Consider the following 22931-nt stretch of genomic DNA (forward strand, 5'->3'; position numbering starts at 1 on the left):
CCGCAGCTTTTTAGCAAGGTTCCAAGGTCTGATTCTCAGGCTGTGCCGAGTTAGCGGCTTTCAGTGAGGGCAGCAGCAATACAAGAGTAAAATACTGTGGATGCGGGAAATCAGACACAAAATGCTGGAAATACTCAGAACTTTGATGAAAGGTCATCGACCTGAAACGTTAACTCTGTGTCTCTCACTCTCTCCACTGATGCCGCACGACCTGCTGAGTATTAAAAGCACTTTGTTTGTTTGTTTCAGCAGCAATACAATTGGGATCAGGGCCCTTGCCCAGGGAGGAGGAGGAAAAACAAAATCAGCCAGGGCTCTGGCTGGTGATTATTAGCCAGGTGCCTCCTGTTGGAAAGTGTATGCATGTGAATGCGAGGCAAAAACAGAACTGGGCTCGGCCATGGCTCTCCCACACATGAATCGACCAAAGTTGTCTATTCTCACAGGAGGCCATACCTCCTTGCAAGTCCAGAGAGAAGAAAAGGGAAGAAAATTAAAAGGGGGAGAAACAAAAAACTTATAAAGCATTACAATCACCACTGCTTTTAGGGGGGGGGGGGGTGTTGGTCTTGCTGTGATTTGCCCATTATACGCAGTGAGCAATAAAACAAAAAAGGTAAGGGAGTAACGTATTTTTGTATTAAATCAGGAAACGACATAGCGACTGCCTCGCCTAATTGTCAGCAGTTGCAACTGGAGTCTCATCACCAAGATAATCGCACTATAATGAGGTGCAAACTGCTGACTGAAACTGCTTGATGGTCTGACTTTGCTTGAAATCAGCACAGCTTAAGTTGATAAGTACTTAATGAACTGCCCAAAATAGTCAGTCTGCATGACAGGTTACAAGCAGTGCTTTTGTGATTGGCTCCTCTGGTAATGGTGGTTAGTGCCATTTGCCCATGACGAGGGTGGACAATGTAAGTGGTGGTGACTATAGCAACACGAGACTGTTTCCATCCATTGCAGCATTCTTCCGAATGAACAGAATGGGCACTTTGACCTCTTCAGGAAGTGTATACAGCAGCAGATGCTGGCAAGAAATAGTTCATGGAAAAATGTAATTTAAGCCATAAAACACATCCCCGATGTGAAAATTTAAAAATTAGAAATATTCAAATGCTTTTGCAGTCCCTGTAGATTGGTTAGGGAAGGGCTGAGTCAACAAAATCCAGTATAAGCAAAAAAAAACCTTGGACACAATAGCGGTCCGCCCACTTTACATCACTGTGAATGGCTGGTCAATCTGGAAATAGAGAGGATGTGTCTCCCTTTAATTATGGGCACAATTGACAACTCCAGTTTCAAGGTTGACTCACAAAAATGCAAGCAATTTTGGATTTTGACAGCAGATACATAGTGTGAATACATTCGTTCATTTCAATACTTCATGCCAAAACTCTAAAATTTAGCAATACATAATGCAAATGTGTTGAGGTCTTCTGATGTACCATCAAGCTGGGAGCTAGAAGAAAAAGATGGTGCAGTGGATGAAACGCTATGCTTTTCCTTCTGGGACCTGGCTTCTAATTTAGCCCAGGCTGATGGGATGGAAGACATCACTCTCTCCACTATTTGCAATAGTCTTCAGCTGAATAAACTTGTAGAGTATCAAACCAGTCTCCAATAGCCACGAACCCACGGCACAAAACTGCCACGATGCATTTCTATCACACTCATTCAACACATCCGTAAGGTTGGTTTGGTTTTATAGAACAGTCAGTCTAAGGCTGAAAGTGAAGGTGTATGGTTGAGGTAGTTTTGCTCCAGATCTAACCCCATGCTATACCCGACCTGGGTGCACTCCAGCTTGGACACACCGGGTGCAAGTAGAAAATATCCCATTCTCAACAAAGGTTCCAATGTTCAACAAATGTGGGAAGAAAGCAGATGGCAGCACAGCCATTGTATCTGAAGCAACTACACAAATTTACGAGTGATATCCAGTCTCAGACCGACAGAACTGCCACAGCAGCCTCAGCTATCCATTAATGGCTTGAAGGAGTCTGCTCTCCTAAAGTGAATGGCATGCAGCAATTTAATACATATTTCAAAGCTGCATGATCCCACCCTTATTAATTACATTCAAACAACCAGCTTATAAACAATTACAATGGATTTAATTGCAAGAAGAAGGAATTTTCCTCCACACAAGATCAGGGGGCAGGTTGTTCAACCTTGGCCGTCTAAGAGCGAAGACCAAAGTACGGAAAGTCCTCATCAGGGAACTCCTCTTTGCTGACGATGCTGCTTTAACATCTCACACTGAAGAGTGTCTGCAGAATCTCATCGACAGGTTTGCGGCTGCCTGCAATGAATTTGGCCTAACCATCAGCCTCAAGAAAACGAACATCATGGGACAGGACGTCAGAAATGCTCCATCCATCAATATCGGCGACCACGCTCTGGAAGTGGTTCAAGAGTTCACCTACCTAGGCTCAACTATCACCAGTAACCTCTCTCTAGATGCAGAAATCAACAAGCGCATGGGAAAGGATTCCACTGCTATGTCCAGACTGGCCAAGAGAGTGTGGGAAAATGGCGCACTGACACGGAACACAAAAGTCCATCAAGCCTGTGTCCTCAGTACCTTGCTCTACAGCAGCGAGGCCTGGACAACGTATGTCAGCCAAGAGCGACGTCTCAATTCATCCCATCTTCGCTGCCTCCGGAGAATCCTTGGCATCAGGTGGCAGGACCGTATCTCCAACACAGAAGTCCTCGAGGCGGCCAACATCCCCAGCTTATACACACGACTGAGTCAGCGGCGCTGGAGATGGCTTGGCCATGTGAGCCGCATGGAAGATGGCAGGATCCCCAAAGACACATTGTACAGCGAGCTCGCCACTGGTATCAGACCCACCGGCCGTCCATGTCTCCACTTTAAAGACGTCTGCAAATGCGACATGAAGTCCTGTGACACTGATCACAAGTCGTGAGAGTCAGTTGCCAGCGTTCGCCAGAGCTGGCGGGCAGCCATAAAGGCGGGGCTAAAGTGTGGCGAGTCGAAGAGGCTTAGCAGTTGGCAGGAAAAAAGACAGAAGCGCAAGGGGAGAGCCAACTGTGTAATAGCCCCGACAAACACATTTTTCTGCAGCACCTGTGGAAGAGCCTGTCACTCCAGAATTGGCCTTTATAGCCACTCCAGGCGCTGCTCCACACACCACTGACCACCTCCAGGCGCGTATCCATTGTCTCTCAAGATAAGGAGGCCAAAGAAGAAGAATTTGCAAGGTAACATTTATTTATGGCACAAATTGATTGCAAGAAAGGCAAATCACACATCAAGCTGAGCACACAAGGAAGGAGAAAATGCGACCCTATGTTTGAGGATGGCCAGGAGAATGGGGTCTAGGATCCAACGCACAGCCACCGCAGCCTTGAACTCCTCCACTGTACAGTTTTACAGCAACACTTAATGGTATCAGAACGGCAAGTAAAGCCATGCCCCTCTATGCAGAGCAACCGGTTCCATACTCTCTGCCTTCCACTAACTATTGCCCTGAAACAGTTACAAAAAAGTACACATCAGCAGTTCAGGAATGATTTTTGCTCCTTTTGTTGGGAGGTGGCTGGCTTTTCCTCATCTCCCTACAGCAAATGTACCCAAGATTGGGAACTCAGTAAAAGAATGGAAATTAAACCCGAGACTCTGAGTATATTCGAAACGCTTGTGCCTTGGTGAATTCCACATCAATAAACGGATGAAATAGTCTCCATACAAGAAATGCTGCTCCACTGTCTGCAGCTATGTTGACTATCCCATTGGCACATTACCAATCACTGTTACCATAGTGACCGCCGTATCGCCTTGTTTCATGCACCTTAGTTCCACTGTTTAATTGGACCATCTTGTTTGATATTACTAGAACACTACACGTTGATGCTGCAAACACACTGCACCAAAATTCATGGGCTGACAGCTCATCCATTAAGTTTGTTTTTTGGGTTATTGTGTTACTATCAATTTTGCACAGACAAAAAGAAACATCTCACTTGGTCTCCCCCATTTGAAGAGTAACAAAAGTGACTTCCAATCGGGTCACAGTACATAACGCTTGGCTTACACTAGTACCAACAATGGCTTTGAATATTAGTTATCTCCTGTGGTGTTGCTTGTGATAAGTCAAAGCATACGCTGTCTCATAACAGGAGAAATGCACAATATGTTAAACGTAGGGGATCTCCTGCTGTTCTTCTCACGGACAAAAATTAGGAAAATATTGCATCTCTCTCTTCCTATAGCTGTCTCTCTCTTGGCTTCTTGCACACTGTCTCGCTCTCTCCTTTTCTTCTGACTGCCACGAGGACATAGAGCCAAACCTCTAACGGCCACGAAAATGATCGTGCTTGCCCATCTCTGGGAGTGCTGGAGGAGCAGTTGTACATATGGTCTTCTTACATTTGCATGGGAGAGCTGGGGACCGAAGCCTGGGTTCAAAGGGAGCAGGAAGCCGAAACTTGGTGGCAGGAACGAGAGATGGGCTGGGAGATGCAGGCTCTGGCTGTATTAATATTGTTGCTGTGCACTATACTTATCACTGGGCTGGGTCTATTCTTGCTATTGTGTTTTGTTTTTATCATATATTGGTTTTACTTGCATTCATTTGGACTACCTGCATTATTATTGCTATCTGACAAGAGAAAAGTCTAGGGCCTGGGGTGTATCGGTGTTGGTCTGGGAGCTGGGCAACTGAAAATAGTACGTGGCTAGAAGCCAGGAGGTCACACGGTCGAGATTAACGGCAAGAAGGCATTAGGACTGCTGGTTAAGTAAAATAAGTTGGGAGTTTGTGCATATTGTATTTTTACTTCCAGTGACTTTAAACAGAGATTAACTCAGCAGAGCGGCTGTTTCTCTGTGCAAGTACACCTCTGGTTCCAGCAATATCCATCATAGCTGCTATCCAGAATTCTCCCAAAAAGGTCCCCTCCAAGCAGGACTCATGCTAGTAAGCAAAACACACCTCGCTAGCAGTCTTAACTTCCTACTGATAGCAGAAAGTGCTCGGTCTAGTTTGCTTTACTAGAATGGAGCCTCACTTTATTCATTTTGGTGGTGGAGGTTTCCGAAATAAAGTGGGACTGTGTTTATTTATTACAGCAGCTGACTGAGACACTTTGCCAGGCACAAATATGTCACAGGCTGCAAATCGGTGGAACATGCTCAGAGCCTAGGAAGTATCAACAAGAAAGCAATGAAATCGTACTAGAATGCAAGCCCCAGGAGGAGGGAGATCAGGCAGTCCAGTGCAGAGAACAGTTGTTACAGGGCCAAGGCTAAAGCTAAGTTCAGTTACTTTGTTGAGATGGTGTGTGCTCATTATTTTATGAACTTAATTTTAAACATATTGTAGTCAGTGGTTCAAAACACTGCATGACTACCAAAGGTGATTTTTAAAGCAATTTGATTGGTTGGTTTTGTGGTATTTTGTGAAGGGTATTTTTGGAGGGGGAAAACGAGCGATGTACTGTTTCCTTTTTGCCAAGAGAAGTAAATGGAATGAAGTTTTGCATAAATTTATGGCATTGTTTCAAAAGAAAGAAATGCTAGCATTTTGCATGTACTTTTAGTTGAGCTGCTTCTTCCACTATATCTGCCCTTCTCTGCTGGTCCCAAAGATATAATGCAGAGGCATATACAAGTATTAGAAAAAAATGTTTTAAATACACTTTGCAATTAACTTCCTACTAAAATCCAAGAGGTTTCACCTTTTATAATATTTGTGGAGAGTCACTCAGGGCATCAGAGACTGCAGTAGGTCACAGCTGGAAGGAGAATCCAACTTATCCTACACCTCCTCACAATCCAGGTTGCCCCCAGATGGCAGCAATTCTCCCTCTCTTCCCCTATAAGTTCTGCAATTTTCTTACAACATCTGGAGCTGCCCTTTGGGTCTCAGCAGTTCTTGACCCCGATATACTTAACAGCCTTGAGGGGACCAAGTGTAACGTATCCAAGGTTGCTGACAATGCAATGTTAGAGGGGAAAGTAAGCAGTGAGGAGGACACAAAGAGGCTGCAGAAGAATATAGACAGGTTAGATGAGTGGGCAAGAACATGGCGGATGGAATATAAATGTAGCAAAGTTACCCACTTTGGTAGGAAAAATAAGAAAAGCAGAATATTTTTTGAATGGTGAGAGACTGGGAAATGTTTGCATTCAGAGGGACCTGGGTTCCCTTGTACATGAATCACAAAGTTAACATGCAGGTCCAGCAAGCAATTAGGAAGGCAAATAGCATGTTCACTTTTGTTGCAAAAGGATTAGAGTAGAAGGATAAAGAAGTCTGACTACAATTATACAGGGCATTGGTGAGAGATCCCAGGTTCATATCCCGGACGAGCCCCTAGTTTATAGGCATGGGGGTGAAAGGTTATCGGGGGGTCGGCGGGAATGTGGAATTGAGGTTACAATTAGATCAGCCATGATCTTGTTGAATGGCGGAGCAGGTTTGAGGGGTCGAGTGGCTGACTCCTACTCCTAATTCTTATGTTCGTATGTTCACACCTGGAGTACTGTGGGCAGTTTTGATCTCCTCACCCAAGGAAGGACATACTTGCCCGAGAGTGCAACAAAAGTTCACTAGATTGATTCCTGGGATGAGGGGATTGTCCTCGGAGGAGAGGATGAGTAGTCTAGGTCTATATTCCCTGGGGTTTAGAAGAATGAGAGGTGATCCAATTGAAACATATAAAATTCTTAAGGGGTTTGACAGGGTAGATGCTGAGAAAATGTTTCCCCTGGCTGGGAAATCTAGAACACGGGGTCACAGGATAAGGGGTCAGCCATTTAAGACTTAAATGAGGAGAAATCTCGTCACTCAGAGGGTTGTGAATCTTTGGAATTCTCAACCCTAGAGAGCGCTGTGGATGCTCAGTCGTTGGGTATATTCAAGACCGAGGTCGATAGGTTTTTGGGTAATAATGCAATTAAGGGATATTGAGGCAGTAGAGGTAGATCAGCCACGATCTTATTTAATGACAGACCAGGCTTGAAGGGCCAAATGGCCCCACCCAGCTCCTATTTCTTATGTTATGCTCAGTTTGCAATGGCAAACTGCCTTTTGATGGAACCAAGGAGATCATCTGGCGTTTACAAGGTGTGGGGAAATTGAACTGAATATAGACAACTCAGGTGAGGAACAGAAGGCCACGTGCCAAGCAAATCCAATCATATTCAAGAGGGCTAACTGAACATTGAACCCATCACACACCAGGTTGCCTGCACCACTGGCTACCTGAGATAACGGATGAACACTGGAGAGGATGCAGTCAGGGTAGCACCCTCTTCCACATGCTGTAGTGCTGCCCCTCAACTTGGCGATACTGAAATCACAAGAAATCGAGGCCACTGCAGGTTATTACAATCTATTCAAGCATATTCCATTGTATTTGGGTCCAATTGTGCAAATCCCCATGGATTCCAATGGGAAGCACCTCATTGATCATCTTGTTATACCACACTGCTGCCGCAGTGCAATGCCTGGGTCACTACTGGCTCTTGAAACGACCCTGGTCATGAGGGATTATGTATTCTACAAAGGGACATGAACTCAAGCTCAGAAAAGTGAATTTATATTTATATAGTGCCTTTAATGTAATAAGTGTCACAAGGCACTACACAGGAGCATTATAAAACAAAATGACACTGAGCCACATAAGGAGATATTAGGTCAGATGACCAAAAACCTGGTCAAAGAGGTAGGTTTTAAAGAGTGTCTTAAAGAAGGAAAGTGAGGTGCAGAGGCAGAGAGGTTTAGGGAGGGAATTCGAAAGTTTAGGGCCTAGGCAACTGACGGCGCGGCCACCAGTGGTGGAGCGATTAAAATCAGAGGTGCACAAGAGGCCAGAATTAGAGGAGTGCAGATATCTTGGAGGGTTGTGAGACTGGAGGAGATTACAGAGATGGGGAAGGGCGAGGCCATGGAGAGATTTGAAAACAAGGATGAGAGTTTTAAAATCAAGACATTGCTTGACTGGGAGCCAATGCAGGTCAGCGAGCACAGGGGGTGATAGGGGAACGGGACTTGGTGTGAGTTAAGACACGGACAGCTGAGTTTTGAATGACCTCAAGTTTACACAGGGTAGAATGTGGGAGGCCAGCCAGGAGTTTGTTGCAATAGTCAAGTCTAGAGGTAACAAAGACATGAATGAGGGTTTCAGCAGCAGATGAGCTGAGACAGGGGCGAAGTCGAGCGGTATTAATATTGGTGCGAACATGAGGTCAGAGGCTCATCTCGGGGTCAAATGTGACAAGACTGGTTTAATCTCAGACTGTTGTCAGGGAGAAAGATGGAGTCAGTAGCTAGGGAACGGAGTTTGGAACGGGGACTGAAAACGATGGCTTCAATCTTCCCAATATTTAACTGGAGGAAATTCCTGCTCATCCAGTACTGGATGTTGGATAAGCAGTCTGATAATTTAGCAACAGTGGAGTCGTCGAGAGAAGTGGTGGTGAGGTCGAGCTCAGTATTGTCAGTGTACATGCGAAAACTAACACTCTGCTTTCGGATGATGTTGCCGAGGGGCAGCTTGTAGATGAGAAATAGGAGGCGGACAAGAATAGATCCTTGTGGGACACCAGAGGTAACGGTGCAGGAACAGGAAGAGAAGAGAATCTTAGTGACAAAGTTGTTTAGGAGCTCCTCGCACATATTGTTGGAGGTGAGGGCGGACGGAACAGGGGAGAGGGGTTTAAGAAGATATTTTGCAGTAAAGAAGCTGAAAAAAAAAGTGAACAAGACAGTGTATAGTTAACTACTTTACACATGGGATACTGAATATATGGAACAGACTGTCCAGAGATGCAGTGCAGTTGGGCCTGTACCTTTCTAAGCCCTCTCTTAGGTTATCTCAACTGAAATTTGAGAAAAAGGTTAACTTCCTGTTGCTGTTGTGCTTGTGGCTTCCCCGGCCCAGAGACTTCCTGGAGCCTTCTGTTCAAGAAGCTACGCAAGATCAGATAATTTGTTTTAGCTGCCAACTCAACTTTAAGCTAAACATCAAATAAAATGGTAGCTGAAGCAAGGGCTGCAAAGAAGTCTAACTTCCTCAGTTCAGTTACAGGAGATTCACTGAACCCTCAGCAAGAGCCTAATCTTGTTTTAAAAAAATGTTGCAGCTGTTCCTACAGACTCATTGGAATGGATGAGGTAGGTGCAGCTTTATTTCTTGAAGACAGTTACTGTTTCGACAGAACAAGATTTATTTATAGACAAAATCTATTGGGATTTGGTCCACTTTACTACTAAGAAAAACGATTGCCCCTGAACAGATTCTGACTGAGAGGAATAATGGCCAGGAGAGAAAGCCATTTTGAATTGAAACTCAGTCTCCACGCTTCCCTCATTATGCAAGAGTGAGACATTGGTTACCTCTGCTTAAAGGCAACACTTCTCTCCCACAATCACACCTGAGATTGTTGGCACAGAAACTTCCAATCAATCAGGCACATAAAAGGCAGACAATAATCCCTGTCTTTCACATTGGGAGTGCCTTACATTGTAATAAAATCCAACTGTTAACACAAATTCTTGATGTTGGTATATGTGCAATGAAATCAATGCACTATATCTATAGATAAAGTATATAGATTTAACTCATAGGCTCATGGTTGTTCAAAGGTCAAACGAAGTTACCAAAACCGAACTTAGAAAAGTCAACTGAAGTCTCTCAGCTAACGTGATCAATGCTGTGAAGAAACAGGGAAGAATTAAATTACAGGACCTTGCAAGAGTGCCAAAGAATATTTAAAGTACTTTCTAAACACAGCATTAGCTCAAAGGGTGTGGTATATCAGAGAATGTTATTGCTGTGACATTAAGTTTCATGCCATTTGATACTGTATGGGATTGGTGTGGCACATAACTATTGCACTGATGAATCCTCTGTGCCAGAGAGCAAGGCATTAACTCATAAGTATAAAGAACGCCACCGTCAGACTTTTTTGAGAAAGGTTAGCTGGAGTCTCAAAATGCCAGACGACCATATGCCATCAGTATTGACGAGAGAAAGTAAATCATTGAGCGGCAAGTTGTGACATTGCCAGTTTATGGTGGTATTTGGCAGTGCAGACTTCTGCGGTATAAATGTACAAACAGACCCTCAGAAACAAATGTGATTTAATAGAATGTGCAATTGGATCTTAAAGCAGATAAAAATCTGGCAACTGAAAGGAAAAAGTAAACAGCACTGAGATAAGCAGATGCACTGCAATTAGTTAACCAAAGATCATGCTGAATTAGTTATTGCAGCGAGATCTCTTGAACAGTAAATAGATATGTATATAAGCAGTTTGCTCACAGCTCCACTTCCTCCAATTAGTAGGATCACCGCTAAAATGGAGAGCTTGGTTCAGTGGAGGAATGCTCAATGACTTTAGACTGAGGTCCTTATTAATGGAATAGCTCCAGGTAGGTCATATCAGGTAGCAGTTTGGAGGAATCAGAAGGGAAAGAATGACATTCGTATCTTTTGTCATGCAGGCCCCCACCTGCCAAGACTGAGGCACACATTATTTCGCCACATGATCAAAACTTAAAATTGCAAGCCCCTGACTGGAAAGATATTTGCATCGTAACAGAGTGTTGGAACAAGGGACCCAGTCCTTGCTTCCCCAATACACAGAAGAAGTGGTCAGACCAGTTTAGTCACATGACTAGCTGGCTGTTGGTTTTTCTGAACTTCCAAGGAATTTGAAATCAGAAAGCTGTTTGCTCCGGGACTGAGAATACCTCTCTCCTGTCTGCTCTCATCTCGCTCTCACCAGCTTCAGAAACCACTGAAGACACATGAACCCAAAGAGAGAAAAGAATCCTACAGTGAACAAGGTTTAAGAAGAATACTGGGCCCCAATAAAAAGTAAGACTACTTACAAAAGGACTACAGTGAGCTCAAAGCACAGTAAATAAGAAACTCTTCTGATATTGCCTCAAACTTCTCCATTTTGTTTTCTTCTACTCTTTTCTGTCTCTATTTGCACATGCATATCACGTATGCATGCTAGCTTGGGGCGCGGCGTGTATCCGTAGGCACTTACCGTATTAGAGATTAAGTTTAAATAAATTTCACTTTTCTTCTTTAAACCTAAGAAAGCCTGTTTATGCTCATTTCTTTGCCTTATAATTGGAAAGTGAACAAGGATTCACCAAGGGGAAGCTCAAAAACAGTGTGTTTAAAATTAAACCCTGTTACAAGAAGATCAGGAGAAGACAGTAAAAGACCCCGAGACACCTTTCTCACCTGGTTGTAATACTATCCATATAAATAGCATTTATGTCGTGCCTTTTACACCTTCAGAGCATCCCAAAGGTACGTCAGTGGATCACTTTTGGAATGCAGTTACTGTTGTCATGTTGGCAAACATGTCAGCCAACTTGCAATCAATGGCCCCACAAAAGGCAAATGAATGAATGACCAGTCAATAAAAACAGAAAATGCTGGAAATACTCAGGTCAAGCAGCATCAGGTCAATGACCTTTCAGAACAGTCAGAGTGACTGGGTTATGAGGAAAGCTTAGAAAAACTTTGCTCTCTTTGATCTTGAAAGGGGGTGAATGAGAGGGATCCTTCGACAATTACAGAAACAGAAGAAACAGGAGCAATAGGCCGTACAGTCCCTCAAGCCTGCTCCGCTATCGAACAAAATTATGGCTGAACTTCTGCATCAACTCCACTTTCCTGCCCGATCCCCATATCCCTTGATTTGTTTAGTGTCCAAAAATCTATTAATCTCAGTCTTGAATATAGTCAATGACTGAGCATCCACAACTCTCTGGGGTAGAAATTCCAAAAGATTCACAACCCTCTGAGTGAAGACATTTCTCATTGCTGTCTTAAATCGTTGACCCCTGAAACTGTGACCCCCCCCCCGTTTCAAGTTACACAATGACTGCAGGATAAGATGAAATGGGCACAAACTGGGACAGACACATTCTTGTAAATAGAGCATTGCAGAACTGACACAAAGAAGTTCAGATGAGATCAAAGGATTCATTCAAAGACAAAGTTAGTCACATGCTTGTACTCACAGAGTTATACTTAAAGGTACTTTACATGATGCAAGAACAGAAGTCACGTCACTGCTTCCTGGCGCACAGGTCTTGCGCAACTGGCTGCAACCCGAACGTAAATCTGCCAGCTTCAATCAACTGATCTGCCAGGATGACCCAGTTAAAAAGACGAGACATCCCCACTGATCTCTCTTCAGGTGGCAGCCAGCTGCCCCAAGACCCGGACATCGGCAACTGGCAGTGCTGGCACAGATCTCGCACAGTATAAAAGCAGCTTTGAGGAGTATCCCAGTGCCATTCACAGCCAGGCCACACAAGATCATAGCTTGCAATGACAAACAGACATTCTGACCAGAACTACATGGTGCAACCTGCAATTGTCTGAGCCACACAATAACTGTTCTTGGGTTGAACAATCAATACATGGGAGAAATCTTTTCCTTTCCAACCCTGCACCCACCCCACGCCCCGCAATCACCCTCACTCCACACGGAATAATTAAACTGAACTGAAGTAGCTGTAAGTTACACATCAGTTCCAGTTCAGCAGTACTCATTTAAACTTTGTATTCATTTTAACACAAGATGTACCATAAAACAATTTTGCTTTGAACAATTTATTCTTCCAACAGAATATGACTTAGCAATAGAACGTAACATAACAGAACAGCGGAACAATGTGTTTGAAGCAAGCAGAGAAACTAATGCAGTGTATTGTTTTTCTCCAAAGAACTCAATAAAGTACTTCCTCCAGCACCAGTTAACCATTTCTCCTCTGTAAGTTATCCTCCTTCCTTCAAGGATGAAAGATCATTTGGACTGGTGCAGCACAAAGCCACCATTAATGAGGGAGGGCTGCAGGCTAGGGCTGGAAGATAATGAATGTGGTCCTAATAATGAAAAAGGCACCAGGGCATTATAAAGCAATTAGTCTAACATTCACAGGAGGGGAAATGTGTAACAGTATATTAGATGCTGCCATATTTATTGAAAGCATAGGTGTTCACAATTGGGGGCAGTGAAGTCATCAGCTGTCTGGTATTCCAAGAGCAGTGCTCAGGAATTCTGTATTTATATATTTCATGGATTTATCGGCTCACTGTTATATGCGTTCCCGAACGGTATTAAAAACATCTGCTACAGCAATGGCACTTTTACTTTGGGCAACTAATGCTTTCGGATGACAGGGAGAGGGGTCCCCGATGAATGTATTGATACCTGCAGGGGGCGAGGGATTCTGCCTGTGCACTGATACCCATGGGGCGGCGGGGGGTGTCCCTGAAAGATTAGGTAGCATGGTTTTATAAGCAACAGGTCATACCTCAGATCTACTGGAATCCTTTTGAACTTGCATGCAAGTACAATCCAGTGGTTAAAACCTACCTGGATTTTCATAAGTCCGTTAATAAAAAAGGTCTGGGAAGTACATATAAAAGGATTGAAGCTCGTGAAATTCATCGCAAATAGTCAGCTGTACTAAAAACTGGCAACAGAAATCAGAAAGTGGGTGACGAGTGGAACAGTTTCAGTTGGCGGTGGGGAAACCAGAGATTGGTGGAGTACCAACAAGGATCTGCTCTGCGTGACCTGCCATTTCCAATATTTATAAACAATACTGGAGAGAATACTTGGATTGTATGCATTATAAAATCTGGAAATGACTACAAACTATGTTGGCCAGCTGGCAGCATAAGCGGACTAATACCATTCAAAATGGATCTAAATATGAACATAAAGCACACCAGAACCAAAAATATGAAACACACGATATATGGCTGTCCATTTATAAATATGGAAAAGGGTTTGCACGTGATTATCGACCTTCACAGAGCATTCACAATGTGAATCTCTTGTCGCATTGCTGGGCAAATGCTGGGACGCTCCATAGGGGCTTCTGAATATTAGTCAAAACAGGTTAGTTTAACCCTGTAAAACTCACTAAATTGAGCAAATCAAGATACTGCAGATGCCAGAAATTGGAAATAAAATCAAAAAATGCTTTTAACACTGAGCAGGTCAGGCAGCAGCTGTGGAGAGAGAAACACAGGGTTAATGTTTCAGTTTGATGACCTCTCCACCTGCGGTGTCGTTTGCAGCATTTTCTGCTTTTCTGTCACTAAACTGCATGCAGTTGGAGACGGGTTACCCACAAAAGGACAACGATGCACTGGACAGGGTTCAGAGCCGAACGATCAGGATATTTCTTGCACATGGGGTTCCACTCATACCACATGTTTAGCATTCAAGGACAACATTTTGCACAGCATTAGTGCAAACAAAAAGCAAAGCTGTCAAGGAAGCCACACGGAAGAGGCGCTCAATAACACTGCACACTGGCCATTGTATAATTGCACTTTTGTGTTTTGATGCACTGCCAATTGATTTCTACAGAATAGCTGACTTTTCTATCCGTTCTAACTCGACAGCTAGACACCTGCAATCAGCACTCTGCGTGGGCCTTTAAGTCCAGAGTGTCCAGTCTCCCATGCTCAATAGTCATGCAAGAATGAAACATAACCACAGCTAACCACCCCCCACCCACCCCCACACTGTTGCAATGTTCAAGTGACATAGTATTCTAGAGGTTTTCCTCTATCAGTACGTTTTTGAATGGGGGGGGGGGAGAAAAGGAAAGTTGAGAGAAAGTTCACCTCTTTTTGCAAGGTTTACCCACAATTATTCACCCATGGGAGATTAAGTGCTGGACAATGCAAATTGTGTGGGATTCATGAAAGGGATGTGTGCTATATATTTTTTTATAAATAAGGTTGATAGGATAAAACTAAAGGGAAAGATCTGAATAACTACTGCTAATCCTAAATAGTGATTGCAGGGATTTTTGGCAACAACTTTAGAAAAGGGACACAGATTGTCACAATTTTTCAAAGTTGTAACCACACGTCCTCTCTAAATGAGCCAATGCTTATTATAGTCAATTATATCCCAACGTAATACATAAAATTAGCACATGCACATTTAAATTCATGTACTTTATGGTTTCACACATTAACTATGTGTTTTGGAACCATGCAGAGCAAATTAGGGAATGGCTCCCATCATAATTAAAACACAACACTTTCTTAAACTAATCCATAGTATTATGTATTCCTCTTCAATGTTCTTCACAGCTGATAGAAATATTCACACGTCATTAGTCAGTTGTGGTTCAATCAAAATTTCTAAAAGGAATAACTGAATAGCAGTTGGTTTCACAGTGTCGCTACATTGTTGCAGCAGAGGCAACATTCCACAAACAATGCTGTGAGGAAATGTTCTAATAAATACCAGCTTCTCCTGAATAACTAACAAATGGGCTTGGGGTTGATGTGGACCTTTGGAACTGGTACAACCTGTCAACCAAATAAATTAAGGTAACTAGGTTTTTGTGCTGCAACATCCACAAGAATTTGGAATTTTGTTTTAAAAATTGTTCAGACAAATGAAATTTACTCAGGAGATGGTTGAATTATTCAGAACTCCTCTCAAGATTCCGTGCACCTAACCTCACGTGCTCAGTGTCACGTGAGAAGGCATGAACTTTAAGGCTGTCATTAAATTCCATGAAAAAGGAATCCTCCAACATTTTATTCTATTCAATTGATGCAAGTTGTTTAAAATTCTGAGTTTTATTCTTTGCACTCAATTTTAACATTTCATGGCAGATGAGTTTTGCCATTTCTGGCACTTCAGTCCAAATTAAAGGCCATCAGTCACCTCAGAATTGCAGTATTGCCTGACTTTTGATATTTCAAATTATTATTTTCTGCACAAGGACAGATGCTTAGAATATTAGCTAATCTCCTGTGGCACTGCTCACAGGTCGTCTGCAGCACAGATGTAATGTTTAGCTACTAAGATGGATCATTGTCCTCTCAAATATTCCCTGTGGGGTAAACGGTCTCAGTTGGCAAACCCAGGTAATTATAGATGTTAACCCAAAGGCCAACTCCGGGTACTTTTAAGTTTCTGGCTCGTTGTCTGAAAAACCTAGCAAGAAAACTTTCTTTATAAACAAAAAAGGTCAATACCGGCAACGCAGGACAACATTGAAATGCGATCGTGGGAGAGTCCAAAACTGGAGGCTAATCACGAATAAATCCAAAAGGGAATTCAGCAGAAACTTCTTTACCCAGAGAGTGGTTCGAATGTGGAACTCACTACCACAAGGAGTGGTTGCAATGAATGGTACAGATGCATTGAAGGGGAAACTCAATAAACACAAGGGAGGAAGGAATAGAAAGTTATGCTGATAGGGTCAGATGAAGCAGATTGGGAGGAGGCTCATGGGGAAGCATAATTGAAGACCACAAAATCCAGCTGTTGAGTAAACAGGGCCTCAGATCAATTATAGTAATAGTTTGGTGAAGGAACCGCGAACTCGACATTTCAAGATTGTTTTACATCTGTACTGAAATGCAATGTCTGTAGTGGAACACCTGTACACACCAGATGTACAGTTCTTAGTGGATGAAAGACACACATATATATGCTATTACATGAATTTCTAGTCTGTTGTGTTTCCAGCATTTCACATCATGCTCGTCTCAAATTGCAACTCAAAGGAAAAAAGGTAATAAGGTTTGTTACAAAGGCATAAAAATACATTAAGAAAATGATGGAGCTTATTTCTGTGTGCATAAAATGTGAAGGGTGCATTCCTTTAGCGGGCTGTGCAAGAAGCCTGGGTTTGAGTTCATATTCTTCCCAGAGCCATCAACCTCAGCTTAAGATACAAATACAACTCCCAACAAGTACCTAGGCCATCATCCAGCAGTTTATGAGAATGCACGCTGACTAAAACTACCTGCATACAATGTTTCATGGACTTGTCAGACAGAGACATATGACTGGTCATTCACCAAACATGCCAAGACTTGCTGTTTATATTCATGGCCTCTGCTGGAGAATTACTGAATTAGAGCTCCGAAGGTAACCATTTGCTTTTGGTAAAGAATAAAATGTTTAATGTTTTTCCTTTGGGGGAAAAACAAAGTTTAGTTTAGTTTAGAGATACAGCACTGAAACAGGCCCTTCGAGTCTGTGCCGACCATCAACCACCCATTTATACTAATCCTACACTAATTCCATATTCCTACCACATCCCCACCTGTCCCTATATTTCCCTACCACCTACCTATACTAGGGACAATTGCTAATGGCTAATTTACCTATCAACCTGCAAGTCTTTGGCTTGTGGGAGGAAACCAGAGCACCCGGAGGAAACCCATGCAGACACAGGGAGAACTTGCAAACTCCACACAGGCAGTACCCAGAATTGAACCCGGGTTGCTGGAGCTGTGAGGCTGCGGTGCTAACCACTGCGCAGCAAAATATGTTACTATACTCAACACATTGTTTACAGCAGGTTACACTGTAGCAAATGAAGCATTACGCATACCAAATTTTCAAGTGAAATCTTGTTATAATGTATTCAAAACAGTAATAGGTTTAATTTTAGCTTGAACTCGAAAGCAACAATTGATCATATACACAGATTAATAAATCCACGTTATATATGTTTACCTGCAGTAACTAAGGATAATACTCATGCTCCAGATACCAAAAAACATTTGCTTCACTATCTCTAGGAGGGTTTTTCCAAATCTAAATATGAGCTGTACACCGTCTGCCTTTTAACAGTATTACCTCGAATAATCATGAGACAATTTTGTTGAGCAAGAAATGGCAATTTAGCCCATCAAATCAAATCCATCCTTTCCACAATCTCCTCGATTACTGACTTGGCTGCGCTCATGTAATCACCAATGGGAAACATCTGCAAAGTTTTACCCCACCCCACCACCAAGTTAAATCGTGCCAAATAGCCAAGCTTAGATAAAAGCGAAATACTGCAAATGCTGGAAATCTGAAATAAAAACAGAAAGTGCTGGAAATATTCACCAGGTCAGGCAGCATCTGTGGCGAGAGAAGCAGAGTTAACATTTCAGGTCTGTGACCTTTCATCAGAACTGGCAACAGAATTGTCTTAGGACAGCTTTGTTATTTAATCTCTCCTGCCCTCTGCCCGATCACGCACCTTCCCTTCTGTTCTCTTCCCCACCAAACCCACCCCCACCTTTTCACTTGCTTAAAACCCAATTCTTTTCTAACCTTTGTCAGTTCTGAAGAAGGGTCACTGACCTGAAACGTTAACTCTGCTTCTGTCTCCAGATGCTGCCTGACCTGCTGAGTATTTCCAGCACTTTCTGTTTTTATTTTAACCAAGCTTCGACCCTGGCTTAGTCAGCTGGTTGCCTTTTTTGGCAGCAGTCGATCGGCCAATCCTGGTAAAACCCCTTCCTGACATTATTCACCCAGCTCTTTCGAAACCTGAAGCACAATTAGTCCCAGTCAGGTGGAATTAGGTTAAATATACAGAAATGCTAATATTGTGAATGCAATTGGTCAGAACACGATTAGATGATTCATATCACACTCCTTTAGCTGGTTGAAGCACCGGTGTTAAAGAACAAGGTGGCGCCCACTGGACAGCGCTGGGCTAAGCTGGGCTGTGCCAGGATGGACCGGACACCGGGACAGCTTTCCTCACGAGAGCCGCTCGGAGCCCATCGAACTTACCGACTCCATTGCAGCGTCTCCACTTTGCTGGCGGCTCTGCGTCTCCTCACGGTTTGAATCGCTGCTCCCTTCCTTCCTTTTCATTAAACTCTTTTCCGCACTTTCACCTCATTCACATACCCACCGCTTCCGTCCCGCGCCGCCGCGAACCAACAAGCCTGGAAGGCGGACGAGGAGAAAAAGATGGGTCGCGGCTTGAAGCGGCCCCTGGTGCTGCGGCCACATCCGGCAGCGCCACCTGCAGGCTGGAACACCCAGACCCACAGGAGGCACCTCTGCACTGCTGAGTTACTCAAAGAAAAGCCAAACAGGGGTGGGGTGGGGTTGGAAATCTGAAATAAAACAAACAGAAAATGCTGGTGCTACTCAGCAGATCGCCTCTACATTGGGGAGACCAACCGCAGACTGGGTGACCGCTTTGCGGAACTTCTCTGCTCAGTCCGCAAGCAGGACCCCGAGCTTCCGCTCATTTCAGTTCTCCGCCTTGCTCCCACTCTCCATTTCATCGTTCGCAGCCTCCTTCCGACGCTGCTCAGCGTAAGCTCGAGGAACAGCACCTCATCTTTCAGTTAGCCACTCTCCAGCGTTCCAGACTCAACATTGAGTTCAATAATTTCAGATCGTAACCTCTACCCCCCTCCCCCCCCCATTTTATTTCCTTTTTCTTTCCCCATTTTGTTCCTTTGTGTTTTCGGATGGCAGCTGTTCATTATTCTTCCATTCACACCTCCTCCCAGACACATCCTCTTTCTTTACTTATCCCGTAATCACTCCCTTGTGCCTTGCACCATCAACCCTTTTGTCATTTAATCTCTCCGACCTTGCATCTTATCACCGACCTTCCCTTTCGTTCTTTCTTCCCCTCTGCACTTTCCCGACCTGTGTACTTGCTTAACACCTGTTCCATCCCTGATGCAAGCTCATCGACCTGAAACATTAACTCTGTTTCCCTCTCTGCAGGTTCTACCAGACCTGCTGGTAGTTCTAATTTTATTTCATGTTAGTTGCATTGGCTGACAAACACTCCACTGGGAGCAGTCTGCAGGCTTGCTGACTGTATTTATGCCTCCCACTTTGCCATGACTACTAAAATCAGAGTAGGATCCAGAAAAAGCAAAATAGTTTGAAAGGGAGATTTTAATTTTCACAAACTGGGAGAAGAACAGCACAAGTCATAAACAAGGGGCTGGATTTTAAACCACCTCTGCTGTCGGGAACAGTGGCAGGGAGGGGGCAATGAAGATCAATACGTAAACTAATTTACATACCGGATTTAATGAGGGTCCTGTCGCCTCCTTAATCGCTTCACCGATCTTCATTTGGGCAGCTGACAATGCCATGCCTTCAAATCCCCATTTGGGGAAATGTGGCACCACACCTGTGGGGAGGGGGGAGGACGACGTTTTCCCCCAAGCGGGAGGGGGGGAGCGGGGTAACAACAATGCGGATTGGTCGGGGGGGGAGGGGGAAGTAATGGGAAGGGGTAAAGGGCAAAGTTGCCAAACTTTGGAGGGAGAAAAGATAAATTGTCAACATTCGAATTCTGGGGGGTGGGGGAAGGGCAAGAATGTCTGGAAATGCCATGGCGGGGGAGGGGGGAAATGCATATAAAGGTCATTGAAATCTGTTTTGTGGAAATTCTACTCACCTGTCCCGTTAATTTTTAAATGCCCATCGAGGGCTGCAAGCCCTTTAAAAATGGTGCCGGCGGCTGCACATTGGTGCCGGACACCGTTGCCCGCGGCAGCTTGCCCACCCCCTCCATGTCATCGCAGGGGTGGGTGCTGCGGCCATGAAAATGAGCCGCTGTGTTTGAAATCGTGGCAGCTCTGTGACGCGGTGCCCATGCGGGCAGTCCACGTTTTTTTACATCTGCTGCCTACTTTGGTGGTGAACTCTTAACATGCAGCCCAAGGTTTTAGAGTGCATTCAGGACACTTTTTTGGAACCATATGTTTTAGAACAAGGAAGCATGCCATTCTAGATTTAGTGATGAGTAATACGCCAAAACTAGCTAACAATCTAATCGTTAGGGAACATCTCACAAACAGTAACCGTAACACGATTGAATTTGACATTAAGTTTAAGTGGAAGGGAAAGTCACAAACCTCAGTAAAGCTGAATTTGAAAGAATAAGACATAAACGGACCACAGTAAACTAAGCTCAATTGTTAACAGATTAAATACCTCCCACTGTTTGTAAGTTTAAGAAGTTGTGGTGAAATACAAGACCATATTTATCCCTAAAAGACAAAAGCTCCATTTTTGTCGTTAGGTAATGAGTCAACAAGTGAGACAAGCTAAAGTAGAATGCTAAAGGGGGTTACACAAATGCAAAGTAGAAATCCAGAAGACTGGGAAAATGATTAAAAGAATACAAAGTATTAACTGCAAAAAGGCATACAACATTGTCATGGAAATGGAGCTTTTTTCCCCTCTGTTTAAAAACTAAGGGGGGCAGTGTACCTTTAAGACAGAGTTGTTCTCTCTCTCTCTCTCTGGGAACAATGTGTGCAAGCAGCAAGCCTATTTCCTAGGCAACAGCAGGAGAGAGAAGCCACCTGCTGTATTGTATTAGTTAACTGTGTATAAAGACTGGCTAGAACCAGTTTGATCTGGAGACCAGGCCGTGTCCTTTGCAGACAGGAAGAATATGTACAAACATTGCGCCTGTTTCAGCTGAACAAAATAAGTGACAGCCAGTCACTGGTTCATTCCTCAGGGCAATGCCTTGACCAATCAGAGTCAAGCTGCCTGGTTTAAATTTTAAACAAAGCTTGGTAGTTAACTGTCAGTCACCGTAAACTGGTGCTTTCTCCATGGCAACGCCTCTACCAATCAGAGTTCACTTGCCAACCAATCAGCACTCTCTTCTCAAACAGTATAAGTTGTTTTCCCTGACATTGGTTATTCTTGTGAATTGTCCTGATGAGCGCAAGACGAAAAGCTTTGACAACATGTCTCTATTTTCAGCAAGACTCAAGTTCTGTACTACTAAACGACTATAGGTCATCTCATGACATCAATCAGAGAAAATGTATGGATTTATTACAATAGAGCTCATTATAAGGTAATATTTTAGGGCACAAATTTCATTGTTAATTGTAGTTAGGAACTCATTGCTTCATAAAGAAAAACTTGTTTTTATACAGTGCCTTTCACATCCTCTGGGTGCCCCAAGGAACCCCACAGCCAATTAATTATTGATGGAGTGCAGTGAGCATTTTTCCTGTAGGCAACTGCAGCAGCCAATTTGCACAAAACAAGTCCCATAAATAATAGGATGAATGGCCAGTTGAAGATATTGAAGAAGTCTAGCTTTACATTTTGTAATGCCATTTTATGAAAAAAAAAAATCCAGTCTTCTTGCCAGTTGTTAAAACAATTGCCTCTTACTTGGAGTTGTGGTTGTGATGTATTAGCTCAGAAGGTAGGCAGTCTTGGTACATGCTGGGTATTTTTTCCAGTCACATTGGTATATGCTGGGAGCTGTTGTATGCTGCCCTGTTACAATTAATTTCAGCTAGTGTGAAAGTGTGAACTTGTCCACTTTGGCCGGAAAAATAGAAAAGCAACATATTATTTAAATAGAGAGAGACTGCAGAACGCAGATGCATCGGGATCTGGGTGTCCTAGTACACGAAACACAAAAAGATAGCATGCAAGTACAACAAGTGATTAAGAAGGCAAATGCAATGTTGTCATTTATTGCAAGGGGAATGGAATATAAAAGTAGAGATGTTTTGCTACAATTGTACAGGGCATTGGTGAGACCACATCTAGAGTATTGTGCACAGTTTTGGTCTCCTTACTTAAGGGATATAATTGCACTGGAAGCAGTTCAGAGAAGGTTTACTCGACTGATTCCTGGGATGAGAGGGTCATCTTATGAAGAAAGATTGGGTCTGTATTCATTGGAAGGATGATAGGTGACCTTATTGAAACATATAAGATCCTGAGGGGACTTGACAGGGTGGATGTTGAAAGGATGCTTCCCCTTGTGGGAGAGACTAAAGTTACAAGGCACAGTTTAAAAATAAGGGATCTCCCATTTAAGGAGGAGATGAAGAGAAATGTTTTCTCTCAGAGGGTCGTGAGTCTGTGGAACTCTCTTCTCCGTAGAGCAGTGGAGGCAGGGTCATTGAATGTTTTTAAGGCAGAGGTAGACAGATTCTTGACAAACATGGGAGTCAAAGGGTATCGGGGGTAGACAGGAAAGTGGAGTCCACAAACAGATCAGTCATAATCTTATATAATGGCAGAGCATGCATGAGGGGCCAAATGGCCTACTCCTGCTCCGAGTTCATATGTTCGTATGTAATAGTAAAAGTGGTATGAA

At 43.5% G+C, this 22931-nt stretch overlaps 1 protein-coding gene across 3 annotated transcripts in view; it reads right to left on the reverse strand.

The window, feature by feature from the left end:
• Positions 1 to 18797, reverse strand: part of LOC137358642 (5'-AMP-activated protein kinase subunit gamma-1-like) — a 50297-nt gene extending 31500 nt beyond the window's left edge. Inside the window, exon 1 of one of the 3 annotated variants that reach the window (XM_068024780.1) lies at positions 18593 to 18797. In XM_068024780.1, coding sequence (XP_067880881.1) covers positions 18593 to 18676 — 84 coding nt within the window. In that variant the 5' untranslated portion in view covers positions 18677 to 18797. The remainder of the gene's footprint in view (positions 1 to 18592) is intronic. The other 2 variants (XM_068024781.1, XM_068024782.1) reach the window with 2 other exon arrangements.
• Between the last annotated feature and the right edge of the window lie 4134 nt (positions 18798 to 22931).

The sequence above is a fragment of the Heterodontus francisci genome, chromosome X (genome assembly GCF_036365525.1).
Source record: "Heterodontus francisci isolate sHetFra1 chromosome X, sHetFra1.hap1, whole genome shotgun sequence".
In the NCBI taxonomy this organism is placed as follows: Eukaryota; Metazoa; Chordata; class Chondrichthyes; order Heterodontiformes; family Heterodontidae; genus Heterodontus; species Heterodontus francisci.